Consider the following 27,329-nt stretch of genomic DNA (forward strand, 5'->3'; position numbering starts at 1 on the left):
AGCCTTGCGGTCTGTGGCGGTGCAGTTGCTATACCAGGTCGTGATGCAGCCGGACAGGATACTCTCAATGGTGCACCGGTAGAAGTTGGTGAGAATCTGGGGGGCCATTCCAAATTTCTTCAGTCTCCTGAGGAAGAACAGGCATTGGCATGCCTTCTTCGTTACGACATTGATGTGATGTGACCACGTTAAGTCCTCCGTAATGAATACACCCAGGAATTTGAAGCTGCTGACCCTCTCCACCTCAGCCCCTTCGATGTAGATTGGGGTGTGTCCCTCCCCCTGCCGCTTCCTGTAGTCCACGATCATCTCCTTTGTTTTGAGGGAGAGGTTGTTGTACTTGCACCATTCTGCTAGAGCTCTTACCTCCTCCCTGTAGCCTGTCTCGTCGCCATCTGTGATCAGGCCTACAACGGTAGTGTCATCAGCCAACTTGATGATGGAGTTGGAGTTGTGCGTGGCCACACAATCGTGAGTAAACAGGGCGTACAGAAGGGGGCTGAGCACACAACCCTGGGGAGCTCCCGTGTTCAGGATCAGTGTTGAGGTGTTACTGCCTATTTTCACCACCTGGGGTCTGCCCGTCAGGAAGTCTAGGATCCAGTTTGTTGTGTCAGGTCGACACTTAACCCTTTCCCCCTCAGAGCGGACTAAGTGATATACAAAGTCGACGCTTCGCTTTGGTACAGATGACAGACTTCGAGTGAAGGATGGTTCAAAACGGTCTTTATTCACAGGCCTGGGGAGAACCTTCTGAGACCCCTCTCCGATCCGACTCCACCGATTCCTAGCAACAATCACAGTTATACAAAAATCAAACTCCCCTCCCTAGGGGCGGGGATAAAGCTTATCAGCATATGCAGAGTTATAGCTAAGTGGCAATTATAAACCGTGACATTTCATCTTGCGCCCACAATCCCACATTTCTGTTATCGGTTAGTCCTGTCACCTCCTGACTATGAGCCTCATCTTTATTACTTTGCAACCATCCATTTGCCCATAGCCAGGTGGTTTTGCTTGTTGAATGTTTTCTTAAGATAGCAGACTTTGTTAAGGGTGTGAGGCCCAGGCATTCGGCCTCATCTCGGGTTACCTTCTGCAAAGCAAGCACATCCTAATTAGACTTTGAAGAATGGAACCCTGTTGTTGTGATTTACTATCAGCCAGTTCTTAGGTGTGTTATCTGCATATGTGTTGCCTCGCCTGGCCAACCAACTCCTCCCTAATCTTCCTTCTGCAGTTTAATCTCTCAGCCTTGAAGTCACTTAATCATGTTTTAAAACTTTAGCTGGGTAAAGGCAATACAGACCTCTATATCGTTTAACTCAGGGTAGGGCTTAACCCAATGTCTCCACCTTGTACATTGGTGCTGCATTATACGTATTCTAACATTAAAACTAAATTATACATATTCTAACATACAAACTAAGGTATAATAGTAATTTGGCTACTTCACAGTTGCATAGGGAGGTGTTAAGTCCTAGCTCACTGAGCTTGTTGACAAGCTTGGAGGGGATAACGGTATTGAATGCTGAACTATAATCAATGAACAACATTCTCACATAGGTGTTCCTCTTATCCAAGTGTGATAAGGCAGTGTGCAGTACAGTGGCAATGGCATCATCCCTAGATTTTTTTGGGCGGTAAGCAAATTGGAGTGGGTCCAGTGTGTCAGTAAGGAGTTGATGTGGGTTTTGACCAGCCTCTCGAAGCACTTCATGATGACAGAAGTGAGTGATATGGGGCGGTAGTCGTTTAAACAGGTTACTTTTGTTTTTTTGGGGACTGGAATAACCGGTCATCTTGAAGCAGGTGGGGACTACAGACTGGTACAGTGAACGGTTGAATATATCCGTAAACACGGCTGCCAGCTGGTCAGCGCATGCTCTAAGCACACGCCCAGGGATTCCATCTGGACCGGGTGCTTTGTGGGTGTTCACTCTCTTAAAGGTCTTGCTCACGTCAGCCACGGAGATTGAGAAGACCCAGTCATCCTGAGCCGCGGGCGTCCTTGTAACAGGCCAGTTGTTGTTGGCCTCAAACCGGGCGTAAAAAGTGTTAAGCTCGTCCGGGAGAGAGGCATTGCTGGGCATGACACAGTTGGGTTTCCCTTTGTAGTCCGTAATAGTTTGTAGTCCACTCCACATCCTTTGCGAATCTGAGTTATGATAGTGTGACTCCACTTTATCCGTGTATTTTTTTTGCATTTTTGATGGTTTTTCTTAGCTCGTACTTTGATTTCTTGTACTCATCCATGTCCCCAGAGTTGAATGCGATGGACCGTGCTTTTAGCATAGCATGGATATCGCCATTTACCCATGGTTTCTGGTTGGGAAATGTTCGTACAACAATCCTCGGAACAACGTCATCTATGCACTTGTTTATGAAACTAATGACTGAATCTGTATATGTGTTGATGTCATTGTCCGAGGCGTTCCGGAACATATCCCAGTCAGTGGAATCAAAACAGTCTTGTAACATAGCGTCTGATTGATCCGACCACCGTTGTAGAGATCTCATCACAGGCTTTTCCTGTTTCAGTTTCTGCCTATAGGTGGGTAGCAGCAGGATGGAGTCGTGATCTGATTTGCCGAAGGAAAGGCGGGGGAGGGCCTTGTATCCATCCCGGAACGGAGTGTAAACGTGATCTAGTGTGTTCTTGGCTCGCGTTGGGCAGGTGATATGCTGATGGTATTTAGGCAGTACTTTCTTCAGATTGGCTTTGTTGAAATCGCCAGCCACGATGAATGCAGCCTCTGGATGGGAAGTTTCAAGCCTGCTAATGGCCCCCTACAGCTCGTTTAGTGCCCTATTTGAGTCGGCCTGTGGTGGAATATACACCGCTGTAATGATCACGGATGAGAACTCTCTCGGGAGGTAGAAGGGTCGGCATTTGATCATCAGGTGTTCAAGATCGGGTGAACAAGAAGATGTAAGTAGTTCCACGTCGGAACACCAAGAATTGTTAATCATAAAGCATACTCCACCCCCTCTATTCCCCGAGTCCTTTGTTCGGTCTAGCCGGTGAATGTTGAATCCCTCTGGTTGAATGGCCGAAGCCGGTATCGATGGATCAAGCCAAGTCTCGGTGAAAATCAAGACGTTGCAGTTCTTAATGTCTCGCTGGAAGGTGAGCCTCCCTGAGTTCGTCCAGCTTATTGTCCAGTGACTGCACATTCGCCAGGAGAATACTCGGAAGGGGGGGGGTGGTGGTGTTCACGTCGCCTCAGCTTCACTAATGCACCTGCTCGTCTGCCCCGCTTGCGCCGTCATCGCTTCCTGATCACAGGAATGAAGTCAGGTAAGCAGGTGGGAGGGTAGCTGGTAGTAGCAGCAGAATCCCAGTTCGAAAAATCGGGGGTAGGTCCTATATCTCCGGACGATCTTATGTCCAGAAGTGATTGACGGTCGTAGCGGATAAGCAAAGAAACAGTACTTACAAAATTGTTTAATAATAACAAAATAATAAATAAAGTGGAAAGTTGTAGACGAGCTCGTAAAACAGCGGCTACCCTCCTGAGCCATACAGGTCGGTTAAACAGTAGAATATTTTTTTTAAAACAAGTAAACTACTAATACTAAAACTAGAATGCTAAATACTAAACAGTAGAATACTAAAAACCTAACAGTACGATATATTAAAATACAACATTAAATACAATATTAAAATACCAGTTGGGGAGGAGCTCATAAAACAGCAGCCATACAGGTTGGTTAAACAGTAGAATATTTTTTAAAAAACAACTAAATTACTAATACTAAAACTAGAGTGCTAAATACTAAACAGTAGAATACTAAAAACTAACAGTACGATATATTAAAATATACAATATTAAATACATTAAATACAACATTAAAATACCAGTTGGGGAGGAGCTCGTAAAACAGCAGCCATACAGGTCGGCGCTGATGTCACAAATGGCAGGGGGTTGGGAACCTGTGCAGGGAGACAGAGGAAAGGGAAGCAAAGATAGAAGCAAAAGACAGGAAGGAGAAAAGCAAAAGCGGAAGTCAGAGAAATCAAGGGTGTAAATCAAACATGGCCGCAGTAAACAATAATTCTAAGAGTGTTAAAAAAACAAGCCTTAAGGCTTTGTGTCTTAATGCGAGGAGCATTCGTAATAAGGTGGATGAATTATCTGCGCAAATAGATGTAAACGGATATGATATAATTGGGATTACGGAGACATGGCTCCAGGGTGACCAAGGCTGGGAATTCAACATCCAGGGGTATTCAATATTCAGGAAGGACAGGCAAAAAGGAAAAGGCGGTGGGGTAGCATTGCTGGTTAAAGAGGAGATTAACACAATAGTAAGAAAGGATATTAGCTCTGATGATGTGGAATCTGTATGGGTAGAGCTGAGAAATACCATGGGGCAGAAAACGTTACTGGGAGTTGTATACAGACCCCCAAACAGTAATGCTGAGGTTGGGGATGGCATTAAACGGGAAATTAGAGATGTGTGCAATAAGGGCATGGCAGTTATCATGGGTGACTTTAATCTACATATAGATTGGTCTAACCAAATTAGTAACAATACTGTGGGAGAGGAATTACTAGAGTGTATACGGGATGGTTTCCTGGACCAATATGTCAAGGAACCAACTAGAGATCAGGCCATCTTAGACTGGGTATTATGTAATGAGAAACGATTAATTAGCAATCTTCTTGTGCGAGGCCCCTTGGGGAGGAGCGATCATAATATGATAGAATTCTTCATTAAGATGGAGAGTGAAGTAGTTGATTCAGAGACTTGGGTACTGAATTTAAATAAAGGAAACTACGATGGTATGAGGCACGAGTTGTCTAGGATGGATTGGGGATTGTTACTTAAAGGGTCGACGGTGAATAGGCAATGGCAAACATTTAAAGATCGCATGGATGAACTACAGAATTTGTTCATCCCTGTTTGGCATTAAAATAAAACAAAAAAGGTGACTTAACATTGGCTAACAAGGGAAATTAGGGATAGCATAAGATCCAAGGAGAGGACATATAAATTGGCCAGAAAAAGCAGCAAACCTGAGGATTGGGAGCAGTTTAGGATTCAGCAAAGGAGGACAAAGGGATTAATTAAGAGGGGGGAAATAGAGTATGAGAGTAAGCTTGCAGGGAACATAAAACCTGACTGTAAAAGCTTCTATAGATATGTGAAGAGAAAAAGATTAGTAAAGTCAAGCGTAGGTCCCTTGCAGTCAGAATCAGGGGAATTTATAATGGGGAACAAAGACATGGCAGACCAATTAAATACATACTTTGGTTCTGTCTTCACAAAGGAGGACACAAATAAACTCCCAGAGATGTTGGGGAACATAGGGTCTAATGAGAGGGAGGAACGGAATGAAATCAGTATTTGTAGGGAAATGGTGTTAGGAAAATTGACGGGATTGAAGGCCGATAAATCCGCAGGACCTGATAATCTACATCCTAGGGTACTTAAGGAAGTGGCCCTAGAAATAGTAGATGCATTGCTGGTCATCTTCCAAAATTCTATAGACTCTGGAACAGTTCCCATGGATTGGAAGGTAGCTAATGTAACCCCACTATTTAAAAAAGGTGGTAGAGAAAAAACAGGGAATTATAAACCGGTAAGCCTGACATTGGTAGTGGGGAAAATGGTAGAGTCCATTATAAAAGATGTAATAGCAGAGCACTTGGAAAACAGTGACAGGATTGGACAAAGTCAACATGGATTTACAAAAGGTAAATCATGCTTGACTAATCTACTGGAATTTTTTGAGGATGTAACTGGTAGAATAGATAAGGGAGAACCAGTGGATGTGGTGTATTTGGACTTTCAGAAGGCTTTAGATAAGGTCCCACATAAGAGACTAGCGTGCAAAGTTAAAGCACATGGGATTGGGGGCAAGGTACTGACTTGGATAGAAAACTGGTTGGCAGACAGGAAGCAAAGAGTTGTAATTAACGGGTCTTTTTCCGAGTGGCAGGCAGTGACTAGTGGGGTACCGCAGGGATCGGTGCTAGGACCCCAGTTATTCACAATATATATTAATGATCTAGACGAGGGAACTAGATGTAATATCTCCAAGTTTGCAGACGACACAAAGCTGGGTGGGCGTGTGTGCTGTGAGGAGGATGCAGAGAAACTCCAGTACGATTTGGACAGGTTGGGCAGATGCAGTATAATGTGGATAAATGCAAGGTTATCCACTTTGGTGACAAAAACAGGAAAGCAGATTATTATCTGAATGGTAATAGATTGGGAAAAGGGGAAGTGCAACGAGACCCGGGTGTCCTTGTGCACCAGTCGCTGAAGGTAAGCATGCAGGTGCAGCAGGCGGTTAAGAAGGCAAATGGTATGCTGGCCTTAGTGAGAGGATTCGAGTACAGGAGCAAGGATGTCTTGCTGCAGTTGTACAGGGCCTTGGTGAGACCACACCTTGAGTATTGTGTGCAGTTTTGGTCGCCTTATCTGAGGAAGGATGTTCTTGCCATGGAGGGAGTGCAGCGAAGATTCACCAGACTGATACCTGGGATGGCAGGAATGACGTATGAAGAGAGATTGGGTCGATTAGGCTTATATTCGCTAGAGTTTAGAAGAATGAGAGGGGATCTCATTGAAACTTATAAAATTCTAACAGGACTAGACAGACTAGATGCAGGAAGGCTGTTCCCGATGGCGGGGGAGTCCAGAACCAGGGGTCACAGTCTAAGGATAAGGGGTAAGCCATTTAGGACTGAGATGAGGAGGAATTTCTTCACCCAGAGAGTGGTGAACCTGTGGAATTCTCTACCACAGAAGACAGTTGAGGCCAATTCATTAAATATATTCAAGAAGGAGTTGGATATATTTCTTAAGGCTAAAGGGATCAAGGGATATGGGGAGAAAGCAGGGACAGGGTACTGAATTTGGATGATCAGCCATGATCGCATTGAATGGCGGAGCAGGCTCGAGGGGCCGAATGGCCTACTCCTGCTCCTATCTTCTATGTTTCTAAAAGACTTGGATTTATATAGTGCCTTTCATGACCACAGGATGTCCCAAAGCACTTTACAACCAATGAAGTACTTTTTGAAATGTAGTCACTGTTGTAATCTAAGCAGTCAGTTTACGCACAGCAAGCTCCCACAGACAGCAATGTGTTAATGGCCAGATAATCTGTTTTTGTTATGTTGATTGAGGGATAAATATTTGCCAGGACACCGGGGATAACTCCCCTGCTCCTCTTCAAAATAGTGCCATGGGATCTTTTACGTCTACGTGGCATCACCATTGCCGAGTGCCCCACAATAACATCCTCGAGGTCACCACTGTCCAGAAGCTTAACTGGATCAACCATAGCAACAAGAGCAGGGCAGAGGCTCTGTACTCTGCGGCAAGTGGCTAATGTCCTGCCCCCTCAAAACCTGTCAGGCCATCTAAAAGTCTGAAGTCAGTAGTGTGATGGAAGACTCTCCAGTCGCCTGGGTGGGTGCAGCCCAACAACAGCCAAAGCTCAACACCATGTAGGACAGAACAGTTTGCTTGATCTGTGCCTCTGTCACTGAACTCAATATCCACCCTCGACGCACTTGCTGCAGTATGTACTATCTACAGGAGGCATTGCAGCAACTCATAAAGCTTACTTTGACAGCATCTCCCTTACCCACAACCTTTACCACCAAGAACGACAAGAGCAGCAAGTTCATGAGCACACTACCACCTCCAAGTTCCACTCTGAGGCACACATCCTGCTTTGGACTTTAGCATTCCTTCATCGTCACTGGGTCAAGATCATCGAATTGCCTTCTTAACAGGAGTGCAATCAGCACATAGACTGCAGTGTTTTAAGGAGAAGGCCCACCACCACCTCTCCAGGGCAACAAATGCCACATCCCACGTACAAAATAAACTTGCCACTATTCTGCACTCTCGATTGATGCGAGAAAATAAGGTTGTGATGTTCCGAGACAACTTGTCCATACATCTTTGTTCAACTAACCATGCTTGATAGTAACTCAGTCATCCACATAAAGTCATCAGCGTCATCTTTAAAATTTAGAACAAAGTTAGGTTTAACAAAATTATGGGCAAAGTGTTCCATAACATCAGAGTTCTGGCACAACCTGAAACGTTAACTCTGTTTCTCCCTCTGCAGATGCTGCCTGACCACCTGGGTATTTCCAACTTTTTCTGTTTTTATTTCAGATTTCCAGCATCCACAGTATTTTGCTTTTGTTCCATAGTATTGCCTACCAGACTCTCTGAGCATTTTTCTGCCAGTTCAAGAGTGCAGTGACACTCTTTCTTTCTCTTTCTCCTCGGCCTCATGCCGTTGGCCTTGAATTTGCATTGTTTCTCCTCTCTTTCCCGTCTTGTGTCCCTCTGACTCTATTCGAATCTCTCATTCTTTAGCTTTTCCCTCTGTGGCCAAACAGTCAGAGCATGACCTCTCGGTCTTAAATCTTTTGGTCTTTTGACGTTTTGATGCTTTTTGAGGAGCTTCATAAACTGGTGATCAGGATCTAGGAATTTGGGATGAATAATTTATATGCGGGTATTTATCCTTCTTGGGAGGTTCAATGGGTTGGAGTAGAGTGTATAGCAGTGCAGAATGTTTCATGGTCATTTGTGATGAGGAGGCTTTGATAAGCCTAGGGACCTTATGATTTCTTAATTTGCCCTACCTCTAAAATGAATCTGTCCAGCCTCATTCAGCATGGGAATATAACTTACCCACAACAGTGTGTTATGTTACACGTACTCCTGGAATGATGCTAGTATTTGTTGTCTTGCAGGTACTATGGAGTTGTGACTTTAGTCCCAATATTCCAGGTGAGTGTATGGAGGATGATTGGTATGTATATATTTCCAAATTGTACCTTGGAATTAGCTGCTGTTTCTGTGCCAGCCCCCCCCCCCCCTCCCCTAAATGTAAAACAAACCCTTGTGTTTTACGGAACCTGCACTGATCACATTGGTCTCTATTTCTGTTGCTGTTTAACTGCTTTCTGTTCCTTTCCCCTCTGCAGTATTCTAATGTGTACTGCCCAACTCCCAGGGTGCAGGATCTGGTGGACGACAAGTCCTTGCAGGAGGAGTGTCTGGCGTATGTCACTAAGCCAGGTATGGGGAATGTTTCCGTTCAGTGAAAAGGAATTGAAAATCAAATGGCATTTTGCTGTCTGCACCCATCATGTTTGCTCCTCATGCCCAGATTTCTGGCAAAAGGTTATCAGCCTGAAACGTCACCCCATAATAACCCCAGATCCATGCCATGCCGGAATAATCCCGGCTCCATGTTAACGGAATAAGCAATGCAGTAGATGTAATTTATCTAGATTTCCAAAAGGCCTTCGATAAGGTGCCATATAATAGACTAATGAATAAGGTCCGGGCATGCGGAGTTGGGGGACAAGTAGCAGATTGGATAGCTAGCTGGCTGAAAGACGGAAAGCAGAGAGTAGGGGTAAAGGGTAGCTATTCATAGTTGTGGAAGGTGGAAAATGGTGTCCCCTAAGGATCAGTGCTGTGACCACTGCTGTTCACAATTTATATTAACGATTTAGACTTAGGAATCAAAAACACAATTTCTAAATTTGCAGATGACACCAAATTGGGAGGGATAGTCAATACTGAGGAGGACTGCAACAAGTTACAGGAGGACATTAATAAACTTGCAGAATGGGCGTATAATTGGTAAATTAATTTCAACACAGATATGTGTTACATTTTGGTCACATACTACTTAGAAAATAAGAATCTAAGTGGGGTAGAGGAGCAAAGGGATCTGGGAGTACAATTGCACAAATTATTAGAAGTAGTGTCACAGGTTAATTAAGTCATTTCAAAAAAAAAAAGGCAAACCAAGCACTAGTATTTATTTCTAGAGGGATAGAATTGAAAAGTAGTGAAGTTATGCTAAACTTGTATCAAACCTTGGTTTAGACCACACTTGGGAGTACTGCGTACAGTTCTGATCGGCATAATATAAAAAGGATGTAGAGGCACTGGAGAGGATGCAGAGAAGATTTACAAGGATGATACCAGAAATGTGAGGTTATACCTATCAGGAAAGGATGAACAGGCTGGGTCTCTTTTCTCTTGAATAGAGATCTTTAAAATTATCAAAGGTATTGATAGAGTAAACACAAAGAGAGTGTTTCCACTTGTGGGAAGAGCAAAACTAGAGGCCATCAATATAAGATAGTCACCAAGAAATCCAATAGGGAATTCAGGAGAAACATCTTTACCCAGAGAGTGGTGAGAATGGCCTGTTTCTGTGCTGTATATCCTATATATAATCCCGGCTCCTCGTGATCCCAAATTAATCTCAGCTCCACATCAACCCGGAATAATCCTGGATCCACGCGTGCTATCATAATCCTGGCTCTGCATCATCCCGGAATAATACCGGCTCTAAAGCATGCTGAAATAATACCGATTCCATGCCGTGCTGGAATAATCCCAGCTCCAGCGTCATGCCGAAGTAATCTAAGTTTAGGATGTTTTACTACTTTAAGGTGTTGTACAGGTGCCGGCTGTTATTCTTTAACAACATTTTTAAAATTCACTAAAGTCACGAAATGCCCCTGAGAATTAGAAAGTGACAAATGTAAATCCATTATTTAAATAAAATGGTTGAGGCATACCTGGAAACTATGGCCTAATAAATGTAACTGAAGTTGTAGAGAAAAATCTTCAAATTTACTTCAAGTAACTTAAGTACTAAATATTCCTGGATATAAGGTGTTCAGGAAAGATAGGGAAGGAAAGTAAGGAGGTGGGGTGGCGGCATTGATTAAGGAGAATATTACAGTGCTGGAGAGAGAGGATGTCCTGGAGGGGTCAAGGACAGAATCTATTTGGCTCGAGACAACAACTTGTATTTATATACTGCCTTTAACGTAGAAAAACATCCCAAGGCACTGCACAGGAGTATTTTAAGACAAGAAAAATTTTGAGACCGAGCCATATAAGGATAAATTAGGGCAGGTGACCAAAGAGGTAGGTTTTAAGGAGCGCCTTAAAGGAGGAAAGAGAGGTAGCGAGGCGGAGAGGTTTAGGCAGGGAATTTCAGAGCTTAGGGCCTAGGCAACAGAAGGCACGGCCACCAAAGGTTGAGCGATTATAATCAGGGATGCTCAAGAGGGCAGAATTAGAGGAGTGCAGTTATCTCGGGGAGGTTGTGGGGCTGAAGGAGATTACAGAGATAGGGAGGGGCGAGGCCATAGAGGGATTTGAAAACCAGGATGAGAATTTTGAAATTGAGGCGCTGCTTAACCGGGAGCCAATGTAGGTCAGCGAGCACAAGGGAGATGGGTGAACGGAACTTGGTGCAAGTTAGGACACAGGCAGCCGAATTTTGGATGACCAAGTTTACATAGGGTGGAATGTGAGAGGCCAGCCAGGAGTGCGTTGGAATAGTCAAGTCCAGAGGTAAGAAAGGCATGGATGAGGGTGTCAGAAATGGATTAAGAAACAATAAAGGTGCCATTACACTACTAGGTGTATTCTATAGGCCACCAACTAGTGGGAAGGATATAGAGGAGCAAATTTGCTGGGAAATTACAGAGAAGTACAAGAACTATAGAGTAGTGATAATGGGGGACTTCACCTATCCTAATATAGACTGGGATAATAGCGTAAATGTCAGAGAAGGGGAAGAATTTCTGAAGTGTGTTCAGGAGAACTTTCTTGATCAGTACGTTTCTGGCCCAACGAGGAAGGAGGCATTGCTGGATCTGGTTCTGGGGAATGTGGTAGGTCAAGTGGAGCAAGTGTCAGTAGGGGAACATTTAGGGAACAGTGATCATAGTATCATAAGGGTTAGATTAGCTATGGAAAAGGACAGGGAGCAATCTAGAGCAAAAATACTTAATTGGAGGAAGGCCAATTTCAGTGGGTTGAGAATGGATCTGGCCCGGGTAAATGGAATCAAAACTTGGCAGGCAAAACTGTAATCGAACAATGGGCTGCCTTTAAAGAGGAGATATTTCGGTTACAGTCAATGTACATTCCCACAAGGGGGAAAGATAGGGCAACCAAAGTCAGAGCTCCCTGGATGACAAGAGATAGAGAGTAAGATGAAGCAGAAAAAGGGGGTGTATGACAGATGTCAGGTTGAGAATACAAGTGAGAACCAGGCTGAATATAGAAAGTTCAGAGGGGAAGTGAAAAAGGAAATAAGAGGGGCAAAGAGAGAGTATATGAGAATAGATTGGCAGCTAACAATAGGGAATCCAGAAGTTTTTTTATAGGCACATAAATAGTAAACGGATAGTACGAGGAGGGGTGGGGCCGATTAGGGACCAAAATAGAGACCTACGCGTGGAGGCAGAGGACATGGCTGAGGTGCTAAATGAGTACTTTGCATCTATCTTCACCAAGGAAGAAGATGCTACCAAAGTCATAGTGAAAGAGGTGGTAGTTGAGATACTGGATGGGATAAAGAGGCGGCACTAGAAAGGCTGGCTGTACTTAAAGTAGCTAAGTCACCAGGACCAGATGGGATGCATCCGAGGATGCTGAGGGAAGTAAAAATGGAAATTGCGGAGGTACTGGCTATAATCTTCCAATTCTCCTTGGATACGGGGGTGGTGCCAGAGGACTAGAGAATTGCAAATGTTGCACCCTTGTTCAAAAGAAGGGTGTGAGGATAGACCCAGTAACTACAGGTCATTCAGTTTAACCTCGGTAGTGGGGAAGCTTTTAGAAACGATAATCCGGGACAAAATTAAGTCACTTGGATAAGTGTGGATTAATTAAGAAAAGCCAGCACAGATTTGTTAAAGGCAAATCGTGTTTAACTAACTTGATTGAGTTTTTTGATGAGGTAACAGAGAGGGTTGATGAGGGTAATGCGGTTGATGTGGTGTACATGGACTTCCTAAAGGTGTTTGATAAAGTGCCACATAATAGGCTTGCCAGCAAAGTTGAAGCCCATGGAATAAAAGGGACAGTGGCAGCATGGATACGAAATTGGCTAAGTGACAGGAAACAGAGCATAGTGGTGAATGGTTTTTTATCGGACTGGAGGAAGGCACACAGTAGTGTTCCCCAGGGGTTGGTACTAGGACCACTGCTTTTCTTGATATATTTTAATGACTTTGACTTGGGTGCACAGGGCATAATTTCAAAATTTGCAGATGACACAAAACTTGGAAGTATAGTGAACAGTGTGGAGGATAGGGATAGACTTCAAGAGGACATAGACAGGCTGGTGGAATGGGCGGACACGTGGCAAATGAAATTTAACAGAGAAGTGCAAAGTGATACATTTTGGTAGGAAGAATGAGGAGAGGCAATATAATCTAAAGGGTACAATCCTAAAGGGGATGCATGAACAGAGACACCTGGGGGTATATGTGCACAAATTGTTGAAAGTGACAGGGCAGGTTGAGAAAGCAGTTAAAAAAGTATACGGGATCCTGGGCTTCATAAATAGAGGCATAGAATACAAAAGCAAGGAAGCTATGATGAACCTTTATAAAACATTGGTTCAGCCTCAACTGGAGTATTGTGTCCAATTCTGGGCACTGCACTTTAGGAAAGATGTGAAGGCCTTAGAGAGGGTGCAGAATAGATTTACAAGAATGGTTCCAGGGGGGACTTCAGTTACGTGGATAGACTGGAGAAGCTGGGGTTGTTCTCCTTAGAGCAGAGAAGGTTGTGAGGAGATTTGATAGAGGTGTTGAAAATCATGAGGGGTCTAGACAGAGTAGATGGAGAGAAAACTGTTCCCATTGGCAGAAGGGTTGAGAACCAGAGGACAAATTCAAGGTGATTGGCAAAAGAACCAAAGGCGACCTGAGGGGAAACCTTTTTACTCAGCGAGTGGTTAGGATCTGGGATGCACTGCCTGAAAGGGTGGTGGAGGTAGACTCAATCGTGGTTTTCAAAAAGGAATTGGATAAGTACCTGAAGGAAAAAACTTTGCAGGGATACGGGGAAAGGGCGGGGGAGTGGGACTAGCTGAGGTGCTCTTGCAGAGAGTCAGCACGGGCTCGACAGGCCGAATGGCGGCCTCCTGTGCTGTAACCATTCTCAGAGATATATAGTGGAGAATATCTGGAAAAGTACAACTTCATAAGGCACTGGCAGCATGGAGGGAAAGTAGTACTAACTAACTTGCTGGAGTTTTCCAAGATACTGTTGGTACATTGGACCAGTGATATGGGGTGGATTTCATATAGTTAGATTTTCAAATCTATTTAACAGGGGTCCATGTCTGAGATTAGTGGCTGAGGTTAATTAGTGTCTATGGTATGGCATAGGAAGTGAAGTAGAGAGCTGTATAGAAAACTATCTTAAATAGGAGATGGCTCCCCAGAGACCTAGAGAGTTTCTCTTGTGTGTAGCTGAGCCAGGGTGACAAACCCTGGGTTAGGGAGCAAAAAACAAATGGTCACGGATTCCCATTCTTGGTCACCATCCAATGACTTTTGTTGGAGGTGTGCGAACATCGGATTAGATCAGGATTGGGCATTGGGTCCTCCACCGTCATATACTCAGGATAGTGGCCATTGGAACAAGGTACCAGAGGCCAATCAGGACCTGTGGAATGGTAGCCCAGCAACCAGCTCCTGTGAAACAGCACCCCAGCAAGAAGATTGGTTACATTTGACAAAATTGAGAGAGAATTTCCAATACATGGAAACTTCTCAAGATGGAAATGAGTGAATCACCCTTTAAGTGGGGGCCTCTGCCAGTTTTAATTTTAAAAGACACAGCATTGTTAAGAGATCTTAGTTTGCTGATGCTAAAATTGGAGGCAGAACAACAAATGAGGAACAATCCAAATAGATTCAGAAGGATTTGGATCTGTTGGGAAACTGAGCCAGTGAAGTTCAATATAAAATAACTGATATGGGAGTGAGGAACCAGGAGAAGGGACTTTAGCCTAGAAATTAGTGTTGCCGATAATAGTGAACAAATGCTTACTGTGTATGTATGATGTGGCTCAGTTGGCTATTTTAATGCAGGTGTTAACCCATCCTCTGCTAAGTTAGTGGGCAATGACTGTCGTACAATATCACCAACACTAATTCCTTGGTTAATATATTGAATGGAACAATCATATATTGTACTGATCTAGGGGATTATTGTGGGAACATTGTTGAAACCATCAGCCCAGTGTTTGTAGTTTTAAAATAATCCAGGGTACTAGACTATGTTCTAAGAGAAAGAGAGTACAGAGAGGTAATGATGTTACTGTGTAAAACACTAGTTAATCCCTGGAATTGAGATCAGTCAGTATAGAGAGTGGGCTTATTGGACTGAGTGCCCTAAAGTTTCCTATATTCTCAATGCCACTGGATGTAAATATAGTTTCAAACCTCCACCAATGGGCTCTTGTGGAGAGGGGTCAGGTCCTACAGAAGTGGGAGGCCTTTGAAGACCTGTTAATTGCTGCCTTTGCCCACAGGACACAAGCGTGCCAGTCTGCGAGACGTATTCCAGCTATACTGTGGGCTCAGCCCTGGCACCACAGCTCGAGATCTCTGCTCCCGCTATGCTCAACAGCTTCAACATGTGGACGAGAGGTGAGATGTTAAGCCTGGGGTTCTGGATTCCCACATTATGGCTAAGTGTGGACAATCTGTAACTCCTTCATTTTACTGTTTCTCTGTAATTTATCTATACAAGGAGGTCGAATGAATGAGGATGATGGGCTCCCTACCCTCAGTCTGGCCATCTTGGTTTTGTTTAATGTTTTTTTTTCATTCATTCTCAGGATGCGTCCATCGCTGGCAAAGCCAACATTTATTGCCCATTCCTAGTTGCCCTTGAGATGGTGGTGGTGAGCTGCCTTCTTGAACCGCTGCAGTCTGTGTGGTGAAGGTACTCCCACAGTGCTGTTATGGAGGGAGTTCCAGGGTTTTGACTCAGTGACGATGTAGAAACGGTGATATATGCCCAAGTCAGGATGGCGTGTGACTTGGAGGTGATGGTGTTCCCATGTGCCTGCTGCCCTTGTCCTCCTAGGTAATGGAGATCGTGGGTTTGGAATGTGCTCTCGAGAAGCCTTGGCGAGTGGCTGCAGCCACGGTGCGCCTGTGGTGGAGAGGATGGATGTTTAGCTAGTGGGTGGATGTTTAGTCTAGTGGATGAAGTGCGATCAAGCAGATTGCTTTGTCCTGGATGGTGTCAAACTTCTTGAGTGTTGTTACAGCTGCACCCATCCAGCAAAATGGAGAGTATCCCATCAAACTCCTGACTGGTGCCTTGTAGGTGGTGGAGAGGCTTTGGGGAGTCAGGAGAGCGACTTGCCATAGAATACGCAGCCTGCCTCACTCTCCTTTGATTGCAGGAAGCTGATTCAGTTTGGTCTGATGAAAGGTCTGATTCGCCGACTGCACAAGTATCCAGTAAAGATCAATCGCGATGAGAGGAGCCGGCCACCGCGTCTCTACACTGGTTCACACAGCTACGATGAGATCTGCTGCAAAACAGGTAAACCATCCCGCAAGGGTTCAACCCGTTACTGGAATCAAAGCCGTGGGGACGGAGTGATGCAGGGGATTAGACGATTTTGGGACTGAGGTGCGTGTTCACAGTCCAGACTGTTGGGGTAAAGGTTTCCTTGTCCGTTTGCAGAAAGTGTCCTATGTGAATTCAGTTTCAGTAGTATGCTGGGCATCGGCCCATAGCACAAAACCGCTTCTAATTAGCACCAATTAGAAGTCTCGATCAGAGAGGCTGCAGGATGGCTGGGGCTGGAAAAGGAACAATGTCACACTAATGCATCCGAGTTTGGGGTGAAGCATATTGTCAGGGCAGTGTAGAGGAAGCTTTATTCTGTATCTAGCCCATGCTGTACTGCATCGGGAGATCTCCCCTGCTCTTCGAAATAGTGCCATGGCATCTTTTACAATCACCTGAGAGCAGACGGGGCATCGGTTTAACGTCTCATCCAAAAGACAGCACCTCCAGCACTGGAACGTCAGCCTAGATTTTGTGGTCAAGTGTTGGAGTGGGGCTTGAACCCATGAGCTTCTTACTCTGAAGTAAGAGTGCTACCAACTAAGCCATGGCTGACACCTCTTTACTCTGTATCTAACCTGTGCAGTACCCGAGACTAGCTGCTGGGAGTGTTTGATACTTCATTGTGGGAATTGTAGCTAACTTTTTTTCTGTTTCTCTCAGGAATTAGTTACAAGGAATTGGACGAGAGGCTGGAGAACGACTCAAATATCATTGTGTGCTGGAAGTGAGAGTGCAGCACATGTCAGGACAATCACTGGGTGTCGGGCTGTGCAATCGCATAAAGTTGATCAGGAGTTTCCAAATCGAAGGACAGTTTCGCAAAGGAATGCAAGAAAGTAATAGATGGTGCTGACTCGGGGAGTGTGAGCTCTGCTGACCTGCAGTACTGATGAAATCTTCTGACCTTCCTACATTAACTTAAAATTAGGTGAAGAAGTGTATGAGAGTATTTCTCCTTAAATAGGTTCTGAGTCAGAACTGAAAGGAGGAGCCTCTTTCCCTTCAAAGATGTTGTATTTAAATTGTATTGATATGGTCCTTACCTTCAGCTATTTTCTTCTGTGTGCATGCACCTTATTCATGGGTATCAAGGATAAACCAGACCCTTTCCCCAGCTGGTACATTCAGATCCTCCCGTATTTCATGATGCATTCTTCCTGGTAAATATCCCTCAGCTAGCCACTGTCCTGTGTAATTTGTACTGATTGTGTGTAGTGCTGAGCCATTCGTAGCCCAAGGTAACCAAGTTCAGTCCCTGGTCTGTGCTGAGTTAGCTGATCTCAGCCGGGACAGTGGTAGGGGGGTCTTTAATTGGCTTTTGTGCCTCTGGGTTTGGCAGCGTCCCTAACTCCTGAAGTGTCTGGTCTACCAATGGACCCCTGCTGGAAAGTGTGCGTGTTGATGAGGTCAAGTCAGCTGTGATGCCATCATAGTTGAATTTCTTGCCAATACTGAAGAATGACCACTTGGGTGTGTTACTGCAGGGCTGTCCGTGCATGTTGATCCAGAGCTCCCTGTACGTCGCTGCCTTCATGAGAGTGGGAGTGTACAAAATCTGTACCAATTCTGTTTGTTGTGACTAGTTTCAGATAAATGGAATTATATAATAATTAACTTTCATTGATAAATTTCAGTAATCCTTCAATGTGGCTGTGGAGCATTGGTGTCACTAATCATCATTAATAGAATAAGCCGTCGTCCTGTCTGCTTGGCTCAGTAGTATCACTCTCACCTCTGAGGCAGAAGGTCGTGGGCTGAAGTCCCACTCCACAGACTTGATTACATAGTCTAGGCTGACACTTCAGTGCAGTACTGAGGGAGTGCTGCACTGTTGGTGGTTTCACTTGTTGCATGAGATGTTAAGTCAAGGCCCAGTCTGCTTGTTCGAGTGGACGTAAAATATCCCATTGCACTATTCAGAGAGCAGGGGAGTTTCTCTGGTCTCCTAGCCAACATTTTTCCCTCAATCATCACCACAAAAGCAGATTATCTAGTTAGTGATTCTTTTGCTGTTTCTGGGACCTTGCTTTGCTTAGATTGGCTACTGTGTGTGGCTACATGACAACAGTGTCTGCATTGGCTGTAAAGAGCTTTGGGATGCCCTGAAGATGTGAAAGGTGCTCTATAATTGCAAGGCCCTCACTTCCTCTTTCCTCCCTTTTCTTCCATTGCTTTCTCTTTCCTTGCTTCTTTCTTCCCACTTTCGTTTTCACCTCCACTTTCTTTCCCTTCCCATAACCAACATCAGAAAACAAACCTCTTGGTATGTGGCTTTGAAATGCGGAGTTACCCAAGCCCCTTACTGGCAGTACTAGCACCTGTTGTTCTCTACACCAGGGGTTCTCAACCGGGCCCGCCAAAAATGGAGCGATAATAGACCAACCAGATAGCAAAATACTGCAGATGCTGGAAATCTGAAATAACAACAGAAGACACTGGACAAACTCAGCAGGCCAGGCAACATCCGTGGAGAGAGAAGTAGAGTCAACGTTTCAGGCCAAAACCCTTCTTCAGACACTATATCTCTCGCCACGGATGTTGCCTGGCCTGCTGAGTTTTTCCAGCGTCTTCCGTTGTTATTATAAACCAATCGGAGTCGGGACAAGCAGTGGCTGAGGAGCCTTGTCAATCAAGGGATGCCGTCCAATGAGAGTGAATCGGAGCCGGGGTCGCTCTGTTTGCACAGGTTTTGGTTGAAGTGTGGAGAGAGAGGGGAACAAAGCCAGCCGGTCCGTGCGCGAGGCGGCGGCGGTTGGTGTTTGGCGGCAGCGCGCGGTGGGAGGGGGGTAGGGCAAATAAGTAAGACGCTGTGTCTTTGCCCGGCGAACAGCACTGAGAATCGGTGCCAGAGAGGGGCAGTGACTTAAAGCTTCATCTCTTGTTTCCCCGATGACATGATTATGTGCATCAAATCAGTTGGCAGAATTCTCCATGTTTTCTTCGCCCTTCTGATTTCTCCTTAGTTCCACCCCGTGCATGTCATTTCCCTCCCCACATCCCCCCCGCCCGCCCTCTGCTCTTCGATGTTCTTGATTTTTTTTCACTTGCGTTATCGTCTATACATACACTAGCTGGAGTGCCCGGCGGTGCCGAGGCTTTTTCGAGGGCATGTTGTTGGAAGAGAGAGAGAGAGAGCGACTGGGGGGGGGGGGGGCCAGAAGAGAGAGAGAGAGCAACTGGGGGGGTGGGGGGGCGGGAGAGAGAGAGAGAGCGACTGGAGGGGGAAGAGAGAGCGACTGGTGGGGGAAGAGAGAGAGCGACGGGGGCGGGGGGGGAAGAGAGAACGACGGGGGGGAAGAGAGAGCGCGACTGGGGGGGAGAGAGAGCGCGACTGGGGAAGAGAGAGAGCGACTGGGGGGGAAGAGAGAGCAACGGGGGGAGAAGAGAGAGCGACGGGGGGAAGAGAGAGAGCGACTGGGGGGGAAGAGAGAGAGCGACTGGGGGGGAAGAGAGAGCGACTGGGGGGGAAGAGAGAGAGCGACTGGGGGGGAAGAGAGAGAGCGACTGGGGGGGAAGAGAGAGCGACTGGGGGGGAAGAGAGAGAGCGACTGGGGGGGAAGAGAGAGAGCGACTGGGGGGGGAAGAGAGCGACGGGGGGAAGAGAGAGAGCGACGGGGGGAAGAGAGAGCGCGACGGGGGGGAAGAGAGAGCGACGGGGGGGAAGAGAGAGAGCGACGGGGGGGAAGAGAGAGCGACTGGGGGGGGAAGAGAGAGCGACTGGAGGGGAAGAGAGAGCGACGGGGGGGGAAGAGAGAGCGACGGGGGGGGAAGAGAGAGCGACGGGGGGAAGCGAGAGCGACTGGGGGGGAAGAGAGAGAGCGACGGGGAAGAGAGAGAGCGACGGGGAAGAGAGAGAGCGACGGGGAAGAGAGAGAGCGACGGGGAAGAGAGAGCGTCGGGGAAGAGAGAGCGACGGGGGGAAGAGAGAGAGCGACTGGGGGGAAGAGAGAGCGACGGGGGGAAGAGAGAGCGACGGGGGAAGAGAGAGCGACTGGGGGAAGCGAGAGCGACGGGGGGGGGAAGAGAGAGCGACGGGGGGAAGAGAGAGAGCGACACGGGGGGAAGAGAGCGACTGGGGGGGAAGAGAGAGCGACGGGGGGGGGAAGAGAGAGCGACTGGAGGGGAAGAGAGAGCGACTGGGGGGGAAGAGAGAGCGACGGGGGGAAGCGAGAGCGACTGGGGGGGGAAGAGAGAGAGCGACGGGGAAGAGAGAGAGCGACGGGGAAGAGAGAGCGACGGGGAAGAGAGAGCGACGGGGGGAAGAGAGAGAGCGACTGGGGGGAAGAGAGAGCGACTGGGGGGGAAGAGAGAGCGACGGGGGAAGAGAGAGCGACTGGGGGAAGCGAGAGCGACGGGGGGGGGGAAGAGAGAGCGACGGGGGGAAGAGAGAGAGCGACACGGGGGAAGAGAGAGCGACGGGGGGGAAGAGAGAGCGACGGGGGGGAAGAGAGAGCGACGGGGGGGAAGAGAGAGCGACGGGGGGGAAGAGAGAGCGACGGGGGGGAGAGAGAGCGACGGGGGGGAGAGAGAGCGACGGGGGGAAGAGAGATAGCGACTGGGGGGGAAGAGAGATAGCGACTGGGGGGGAAGAGAGAGCGATTGGGGGGAAGAGAGAGCGATTGGGGGAAGAGAGAGAGCGATTGGGGGAAGAGAGAGAGCGACTGGGGGGGAAGAGAGAGCGCGACTGGGGGGGAAGAGAGAGCGACTGGGGGGGAAGAGAGAGCGACTGGGGGGGGAGAGAGAGCGACGGGGGGGGAAGAGAGAGACCGACGGGGGGAAGAGAGCGCGATTGGGGGAAGAGAGCGCGACTGGGGGGGGGGAAGAGAGAGCGACTGGGGGGAAGAGAGAGAGCGACTGGGGGGAAGAGAGCGACGGGGGGAAGAGAGAGCGACTGGGGGGGAAGAGAGAGAGCGACGGGGGGAAGAGAGGCTAATGAGGTTATTTAGTCAGTTTTTTTTGAACATTTTTTAAAACTAAACACGCCTATAACACTCCCCCCCGCCCCCCCCCCCCCCTCCCTCACACACACACCCCCCCCTCCCTCACACACACCCCCCCTCCCTCACACACACACTCCCCCCCCTCTCCCTCACACTCCCCCCTCCCTCACACTTCCCCCCCCCCCCTCACACACACACACTCTCTCCCTCACACACACACTCCCCACTCCCTCACTCTCCCCCTCTCCTCTCCCTCCTTCCCTTTCTCTCCCTGCCTCCCCTCTCCAGCGCCTCAGGCCCGGCCGGACTCACCTCGGTAGCAGAACGGAGTCAGTCCGACAACGGGAGGCCGGGTGCCCAGCGCTCCGAAGCGAGCCTGGGGTTCCTGCTGGTGAACGCGGCGGGCCTTTGGACCCGGTTGGCCGGGCTGCAGACTCCCGTGTCCGATTGCGATCGGGGTCAGCTGTTTGAAAAGCGCCGGTTTTGCCGGTCCCGCACTCATGGCAAGAGAGAGAGGGGAGAGGAGAGAGAGAAGGAGAGGGAAGAGGAGAGAGAGAGAAGGAGAGGGAAGAGAAGGAGAGGGAAGAGGAGAGAGAGAGAAGGAGAGGGAAGAGGAGAGAGAGAGAAGGAGAGGGAAGAGGAGAGAGAGAGAGAGAAGGAGAGGGAAGAGGAGAGAGAGAAGGAGAGGGAAGAGGAGAGAGAGAAGGAGAGGGAAGAGGAGAGAGAGAAGGAGAGGGAAGAGGAGAGAGAGAAGGAGAGGGAAGAGGAGAGAGAGAAGGAGAGGGAAGAGAGAGAGAAGGAGAGGGAAGAGGAGAGAGGGAAGAGGAGAGAGAGAAGGAGAGGGAAGAGGAGGAGAGGGAAGAGGAGAGAGAGAAGGAGAAGGAGAGGGAAGAGGAGGAGGAGCGAGAGGGGGAGGAGCGAGAGAGAGGGAAGAGGAGAGAGAGAGACATTTTTTGAGATTCAGGCCTGCCTGCAGCGGGCTGACAGCTGCCCCGAGTCCCCCCTGCGCGAGGGTGAGGAGGAGGGGGGGGACGGCGGCGGTTAGAGCGGAGCGCTGAACTCGAGGCCCAGGCTTCCCGCGCTGCTAGGCCGTGACTTCGCGCATCCACTACAATAAAGAGATTCCTAAATATTAAAGTTCATGTTTTGAAGCACCCCATAGCTAAGAAGACAACTGCACAAAAGAACCTAACGGGGTACACACAGAAAGTGGGAAAAATAAAGACACAAAGTGTGGGGAAAAAATGGTGAAGAATCAAGATGGCGACCACTCACCTCGGTTCAGAATGATAAGGCCCGCTCACACACGCACCAATTGTTCGACCGTCAGGTCACCGAAGCGTAGGATTGGTCAATCGTCAAGTCACTCAACTGTAGGATGGCCCGCCCGCACGTGCAATGTACCCGCCCACGCGACGCAGCGATTGGTCGACTGTCGGTCAACTGTCAGGTCGCTCGACCGCCCGATTGGTCAACCTTCACGTCACTCAATGCTAATGAGCAAATGAGCGGAACTTTTCCCATTTAATCAGCGGAATTTTGAACGTTTTTTGGATACCGTGGGCACGATTTTTGTCTGACGGAAAAGTAAATACACCTATGACCGGTCCGTAATCGTAAGCTTTCTTTTGATGTGACGCGCGTGTAGGTACGCTCTATAACTTTCGAACGTATAGAGAACAGACAGACAGAAGAGGTCTTATATAGATACTAGCTGGGGGGGCCCGGTGTTGCCAAGGCTTTTTTGTAAAACAGCAGTTTACAGGGCCGCGCGGTTTACGGCTTGCCGCTGCTGCTCCCCCGCTCTGTGTCTCGGGCCGAGCAGTTGTGAGGCCCAGCCCGAGTTACCCCAACTCTGAGGGGGAGAGAGAGAGACTGGGGGGGAGAGAGACTGGGGGGAGAGAGAGAGAGAGCGCGAGAGAGATTGGGGAGAGAGACTAAGAGAGAGACGAGGAGGGAAAGTCTGGAGGAGAGAGAGAGAGCGCGAGACTGGGGCGAGAGAGACAGAGACTGGGAGACAGAGAGAGAGACTGGGAGACAGAGCTGGTGGTCCCCTCCAATAAATTACCAGGAGTAACCCAAGGCAGAGACTCCGGAGGCATACTGATTTGGTTTAAAACAGAGCTTAAGAATTACATCAAATTTATAAAAAAGGGCGAAAACCACATGTGGCTCAAAATTGAGAGGGAGATTATCTCTAACACCCAAGATGTTTTCATTTGCGCACTCTATATCCCCCCAATGGAATCCCCGTACTTTAAAGAGGACACCTTCTCCAACATTGAGGGGGAAATTATCCAATACCAGGCCCTGGGGAACGTGTTGATCTGTGGTGACCTCAATTCAAGAACTGGAGAAGAACCAGACTTCACCAATAATCAGGGAAACAATTACATATTCGGGAATAACCACTTCGATTTCCCTTCCATACAGGCATAACTGCGACAAGCAGACAAATACCAATGGAAAACATCTCCTGCAGCTCTGTACATTGTCAATGGTAGATTCATAGGAGACCTCCTAGGAAGATCGACCTACTGCTCACCTCTTGGCTGCAGCACAGTAGACTATATGATTACGGACTTGGACCCATCCTCTTTCAGAGCATTCACAGTCAAACCACAAACAACACTGTCAGATCACAGTCAAATTACTATGTATCTTAAAAAGACAGAAACAAACAACACAGAAACACAACCCAGTAAACTGTACAACACCAAAAAATCGTACAGATGGGCCAAAAACAACACGGAAAAATACCAGAAAGCAATTAGCAATGAATCAACTCAAGCTCTCTTGGACACCTTTCTGGATAACATATACACTCACAATAAAGAAGGCGTAAACCGGGCAGTGAATAATCTAAACAATATTTTTGATAATTTGGCAACAAGGTCAAACTTGAAAGCTCGCAAGAACAAACCCAAAGCAAAAAACTATGAAAAATGGTTTGACCCAGATTGCCATAACATGAGGAAAAAACTTAGAAAAATATCAAACCAAAAACACAGACATCCAGAAAAAGAGGAATTACGCCTTACTTATTGTCAGACACTAACACAATACAGAAACACACTCAGAACCAAAAAAGAGAAATATATTAAGAATACACTCAGCTCCATTGAGGAATCCATTGATTCCAATTGTTTCTGGGACAACTGGAATACATTACACAAAAAACAACATGACGAATTGGCCATTCAAAATGGAGACACATGGGGAAACCACTTTGAAAAATTATACCAGAAAAACACACTAAGGCCAGAGCAACACCAAATCTGGAAAAGCTAGAAATGGCCGTAAAAGATAACCAAAACCCGCTAGACTCCGTAATAACAGAAAAAGTACTTTTTGAAAAACTCAAGGACCTGCGACCAGGAAAAGCTTACGGGGCAGACGGCATACTAAGCGAGATGATTAAACACACAGACGATAAAATGAAACTGGCTATCCTAAAACTCTTCAACTTGGTTCTGAGTGTCGGTTACTTCCCTGATATCTGGAACAAAGGACTCATAACGCCCATATACAAAAGTGGGGACAAAGTGGACCCAAATAACTATCGAGGCATCTGTGTAAACAGTAACCTGGGGAAGGTATTCTGTAGCATCATAAACAAAAGACTTATAAACTTCCTTGAGGAGCACAATGTCTTGAGTAAAAGCCAAATTGGATTCCTGCCAAACTATAGAACATCAGATCATATCTTTACCCTACAGACCCTAATTGACAAACACGTTCATCAAAACAAAAGCAAAATCTACGCATGCTTTATAGATTTCCAGAAGGCTTTCGACTCCATCTGGCATGACGGTTTATTCCTGAAACTTATCGAAAGCGGGGTAGGGGGAAAAACATATGATGTAATTAAATCAATGTATACAAACAACAAATGTGCAGTTAAAATTGGAGACAAACAAACAAAATACTTCCCACAGAGGCGGGGGTGATGCAGGGCTCGCCAATCTCACCGACACTCTTTAATATTTACATAAATGAATTGGCAAAACTACTTGAACAATCTACAGCACCCGGCCTCACCCTATATGAATCCAAGGTTAAATTCCTCCTCTATGCAGACGACCTGGTTCTGCTGTCACCAACTAAGGAGGGTCTACAGCAGAACCTGGATCTGCTGGATTCATACTGCCAGACTTGGGCCATGACAATAAATCCCCAAAAAACCAAAGTCCTTGTGTTCCAGCAAAGATCCAGACATCAGGGACCCAAAATAAATTTCACACTAGGAACAACCAAAATTGAACAAACCACTAACTACACATACTTGGGCTTAAAAATCAGTTCTACGGGAAATTTCAAACTGGCTGTGAATGAACTGAAAGAGAAAGCAAGAAGGGCTTTCTATGCCATTAAAAAATCAATCCAAATAGAAATCCCAATTAGCATTTGGCTCAAAATTTTCAAATCAGTAATTGAACCAATTGCACTCTATGGCAGTGAGGTGTGGGGACCGCTAACACAACAAGAATTTGCAAAATGGGACAAACACCCAATTGAGATCCTACATGCAGAATTCTGTAAAAGTATCCTCCGGACTCAAAGGAAAACCGTAAACAATGCATGCAGGGCAGAACTAGGCCAATATCCATTAATAATCACTATCCAAAAAAGAGCCACCAAATTTTGGAAACACCTAGAAATGAGCAACCCACAATGCTATCATTACGAAGCCCTGAAATGCCAAGAGAGGACCATAAAGAAGAATACCCTCAGTCAACTAGTCCTGGGACTCAGTGAAGTAACCAGCCCCAGGACAGTGACAGCGTAACACAAAGAATTCAACCCAACACAATCGTCGCTAAGCAAAAGGAAAAATATCTGTCATATTGGGCAGAAACAACAAAAACCCAAAGCAAACTCAATTGCTACTTGGCCCTAAACAGACAATACAACTTGGCTGATTACCTGACCATGGTAAAGGATAGCAAACTGAGAAAAACTTTGACAATGTACAGACTTAGTGAACATAACCTGGCGATCAAAAAAGGTAGACACAGACAGACCCGGCTACCAAGAGAGGACAGGATATGCTCTCACTGCAGTCAGGGAGTGGTGGAGACAGAGATGCACTTCCTCACAGCTTGTAGAAAATATCAGGGCATAAGGGAGAATTTCTACCCAAAATTCACAAAAATATGCCCGGAATTCAGAAATTTGAATGACGACCAAAAACTCCCATACCTACTAGGGGAAGAGAGAAATTGCATAACACTAGCGGCACACTATGTTACAGCTTGCCATAAACAGAGGGACAACCAGTAAATATAAGAAAAGAGTATATATAAATGATATGAAAGTATATGTTTATACACTCAGGGATATATCTGTTTATACACTGTATGGATAGATCTGTATTTTTGTGAACAAACATGAATGTTTTCCGATGCTTTGGCAACATAAGATGTAACTTGTCATGGCAATAAAGCGATTTGAATTGAAAAAAAAAATTGAATTGAATTGAGAGAGACAGAGAGAGGGAAGGAGAGAGAGACAGAGAGAGAGGGAAGGAGAGAGAGACAGAGAGAGAGGGAAGGAGAGAGAGACTGGGGGGAGAGAGAGACGGGAGAGAGAGAAAGAGTAGAGCGACGGAGGAGAGACAGAAAGAGTAGAGAGACGGGGGAGAGAGGGAGAGAGAGACGGGGAGATAGAGAGAGAGAGAGACTGGGGAGATAGAGAGAGAGACTGGGGAGAGAGAGAGACTGAGGGGGGAGAGAGAGCGACTGAGGGGGAGAGAGAGACTGGGGTAGAGAGAGAGAGTAGAGAGACTGGGGGGAGAGAGAGAGAGACGGGGAGAGAGTGAGAGGGAGAGAGTGGGGAGATAGAGAGAGATTGAGGGAGAGAGAGAGCGACTGGGGGAGAGAGAGAGAGATGGGGAGAGAGAGAGAGTAGAGAGACTGGGGGGAGAGAGAGAATGGGGAGATAGGGAGAGAGACTGAG

The 27,329-nt window shown here is 46.8% G+C and overlaps 1 protein-coding gene and 1 long non-coding RNA gene across 5 annotated transcripts in view; one reads left to right on the forward strand and one right to left on the reverse strand.

Moving 5' to 3' along the window:
• nprl2 (NPR2 like, GATOR1 complex subunit) overlaps positions 1-18,076 on the forward strand; it is a 34,411-nt gene extending 16,335 nt beyond the window's left edge. For 3 of the 4 annotated variants that reach the window (XM_086001271.1, XM_086001270.1, XM_086001273.1), the window contains 5 exons: positions 8,742-8,778; positions 8,976-9,069; positions 15,371-15,488; positions 16,256-16,398; positions 17,092-18,076. In XM_086001271.1, the coding sequence (XP_085857397.1) occupies positions 8,742-8,778; positions 8,976-9,069; positions 15,371-15,488; positions 16,256-16,398; positions 17,092-17,159 (460 nt within the window). In that variant the 3' untranslated portion in view covers positions 17,160-18,076. Of the gene's footprint in view, positions 1-8,741; positions 8,779-8,975; positions 9,070-15,370; positions 15,489-15,679; positions 16,399-17,091 lie in introns of those variants that run through there. The other variant, XM_086001272.1, reaches the window with a different exon arrangement.
• On the reverse strand, positions 710-22,282 carry LOC147110890 (uncharacterized). The gene is made up of 2 exons (XR_015080003.1): positions 21,684-22,282; positions 710-3,384 (listed from the first exon to the last, which is right to left on the reverse strand). It is a non-coding gene; the product is annotated as an uncharacterized LOC147110890 (long non-coding RNA).
• Positions 22,283-27,329: the final 5,047 nt, after the last annotated feature.

The sequence above is a fragment of the Somniosus microcephalus genome, chromosome 11, assembly GCF_052327205.1.
Source record: "Somniosus microcephalus isolate GS21.2 chromosome 11, FLI_Smic_1.0, whole genome shotgun sequence".
In the NCBI taxonomy this organism is placed as follows: Eukaryota; Metazoa; Chordata; class Chondrichthyes; order Squaliformes; family Somniosidae; genus Somniosus; species Somniosus microcephalus.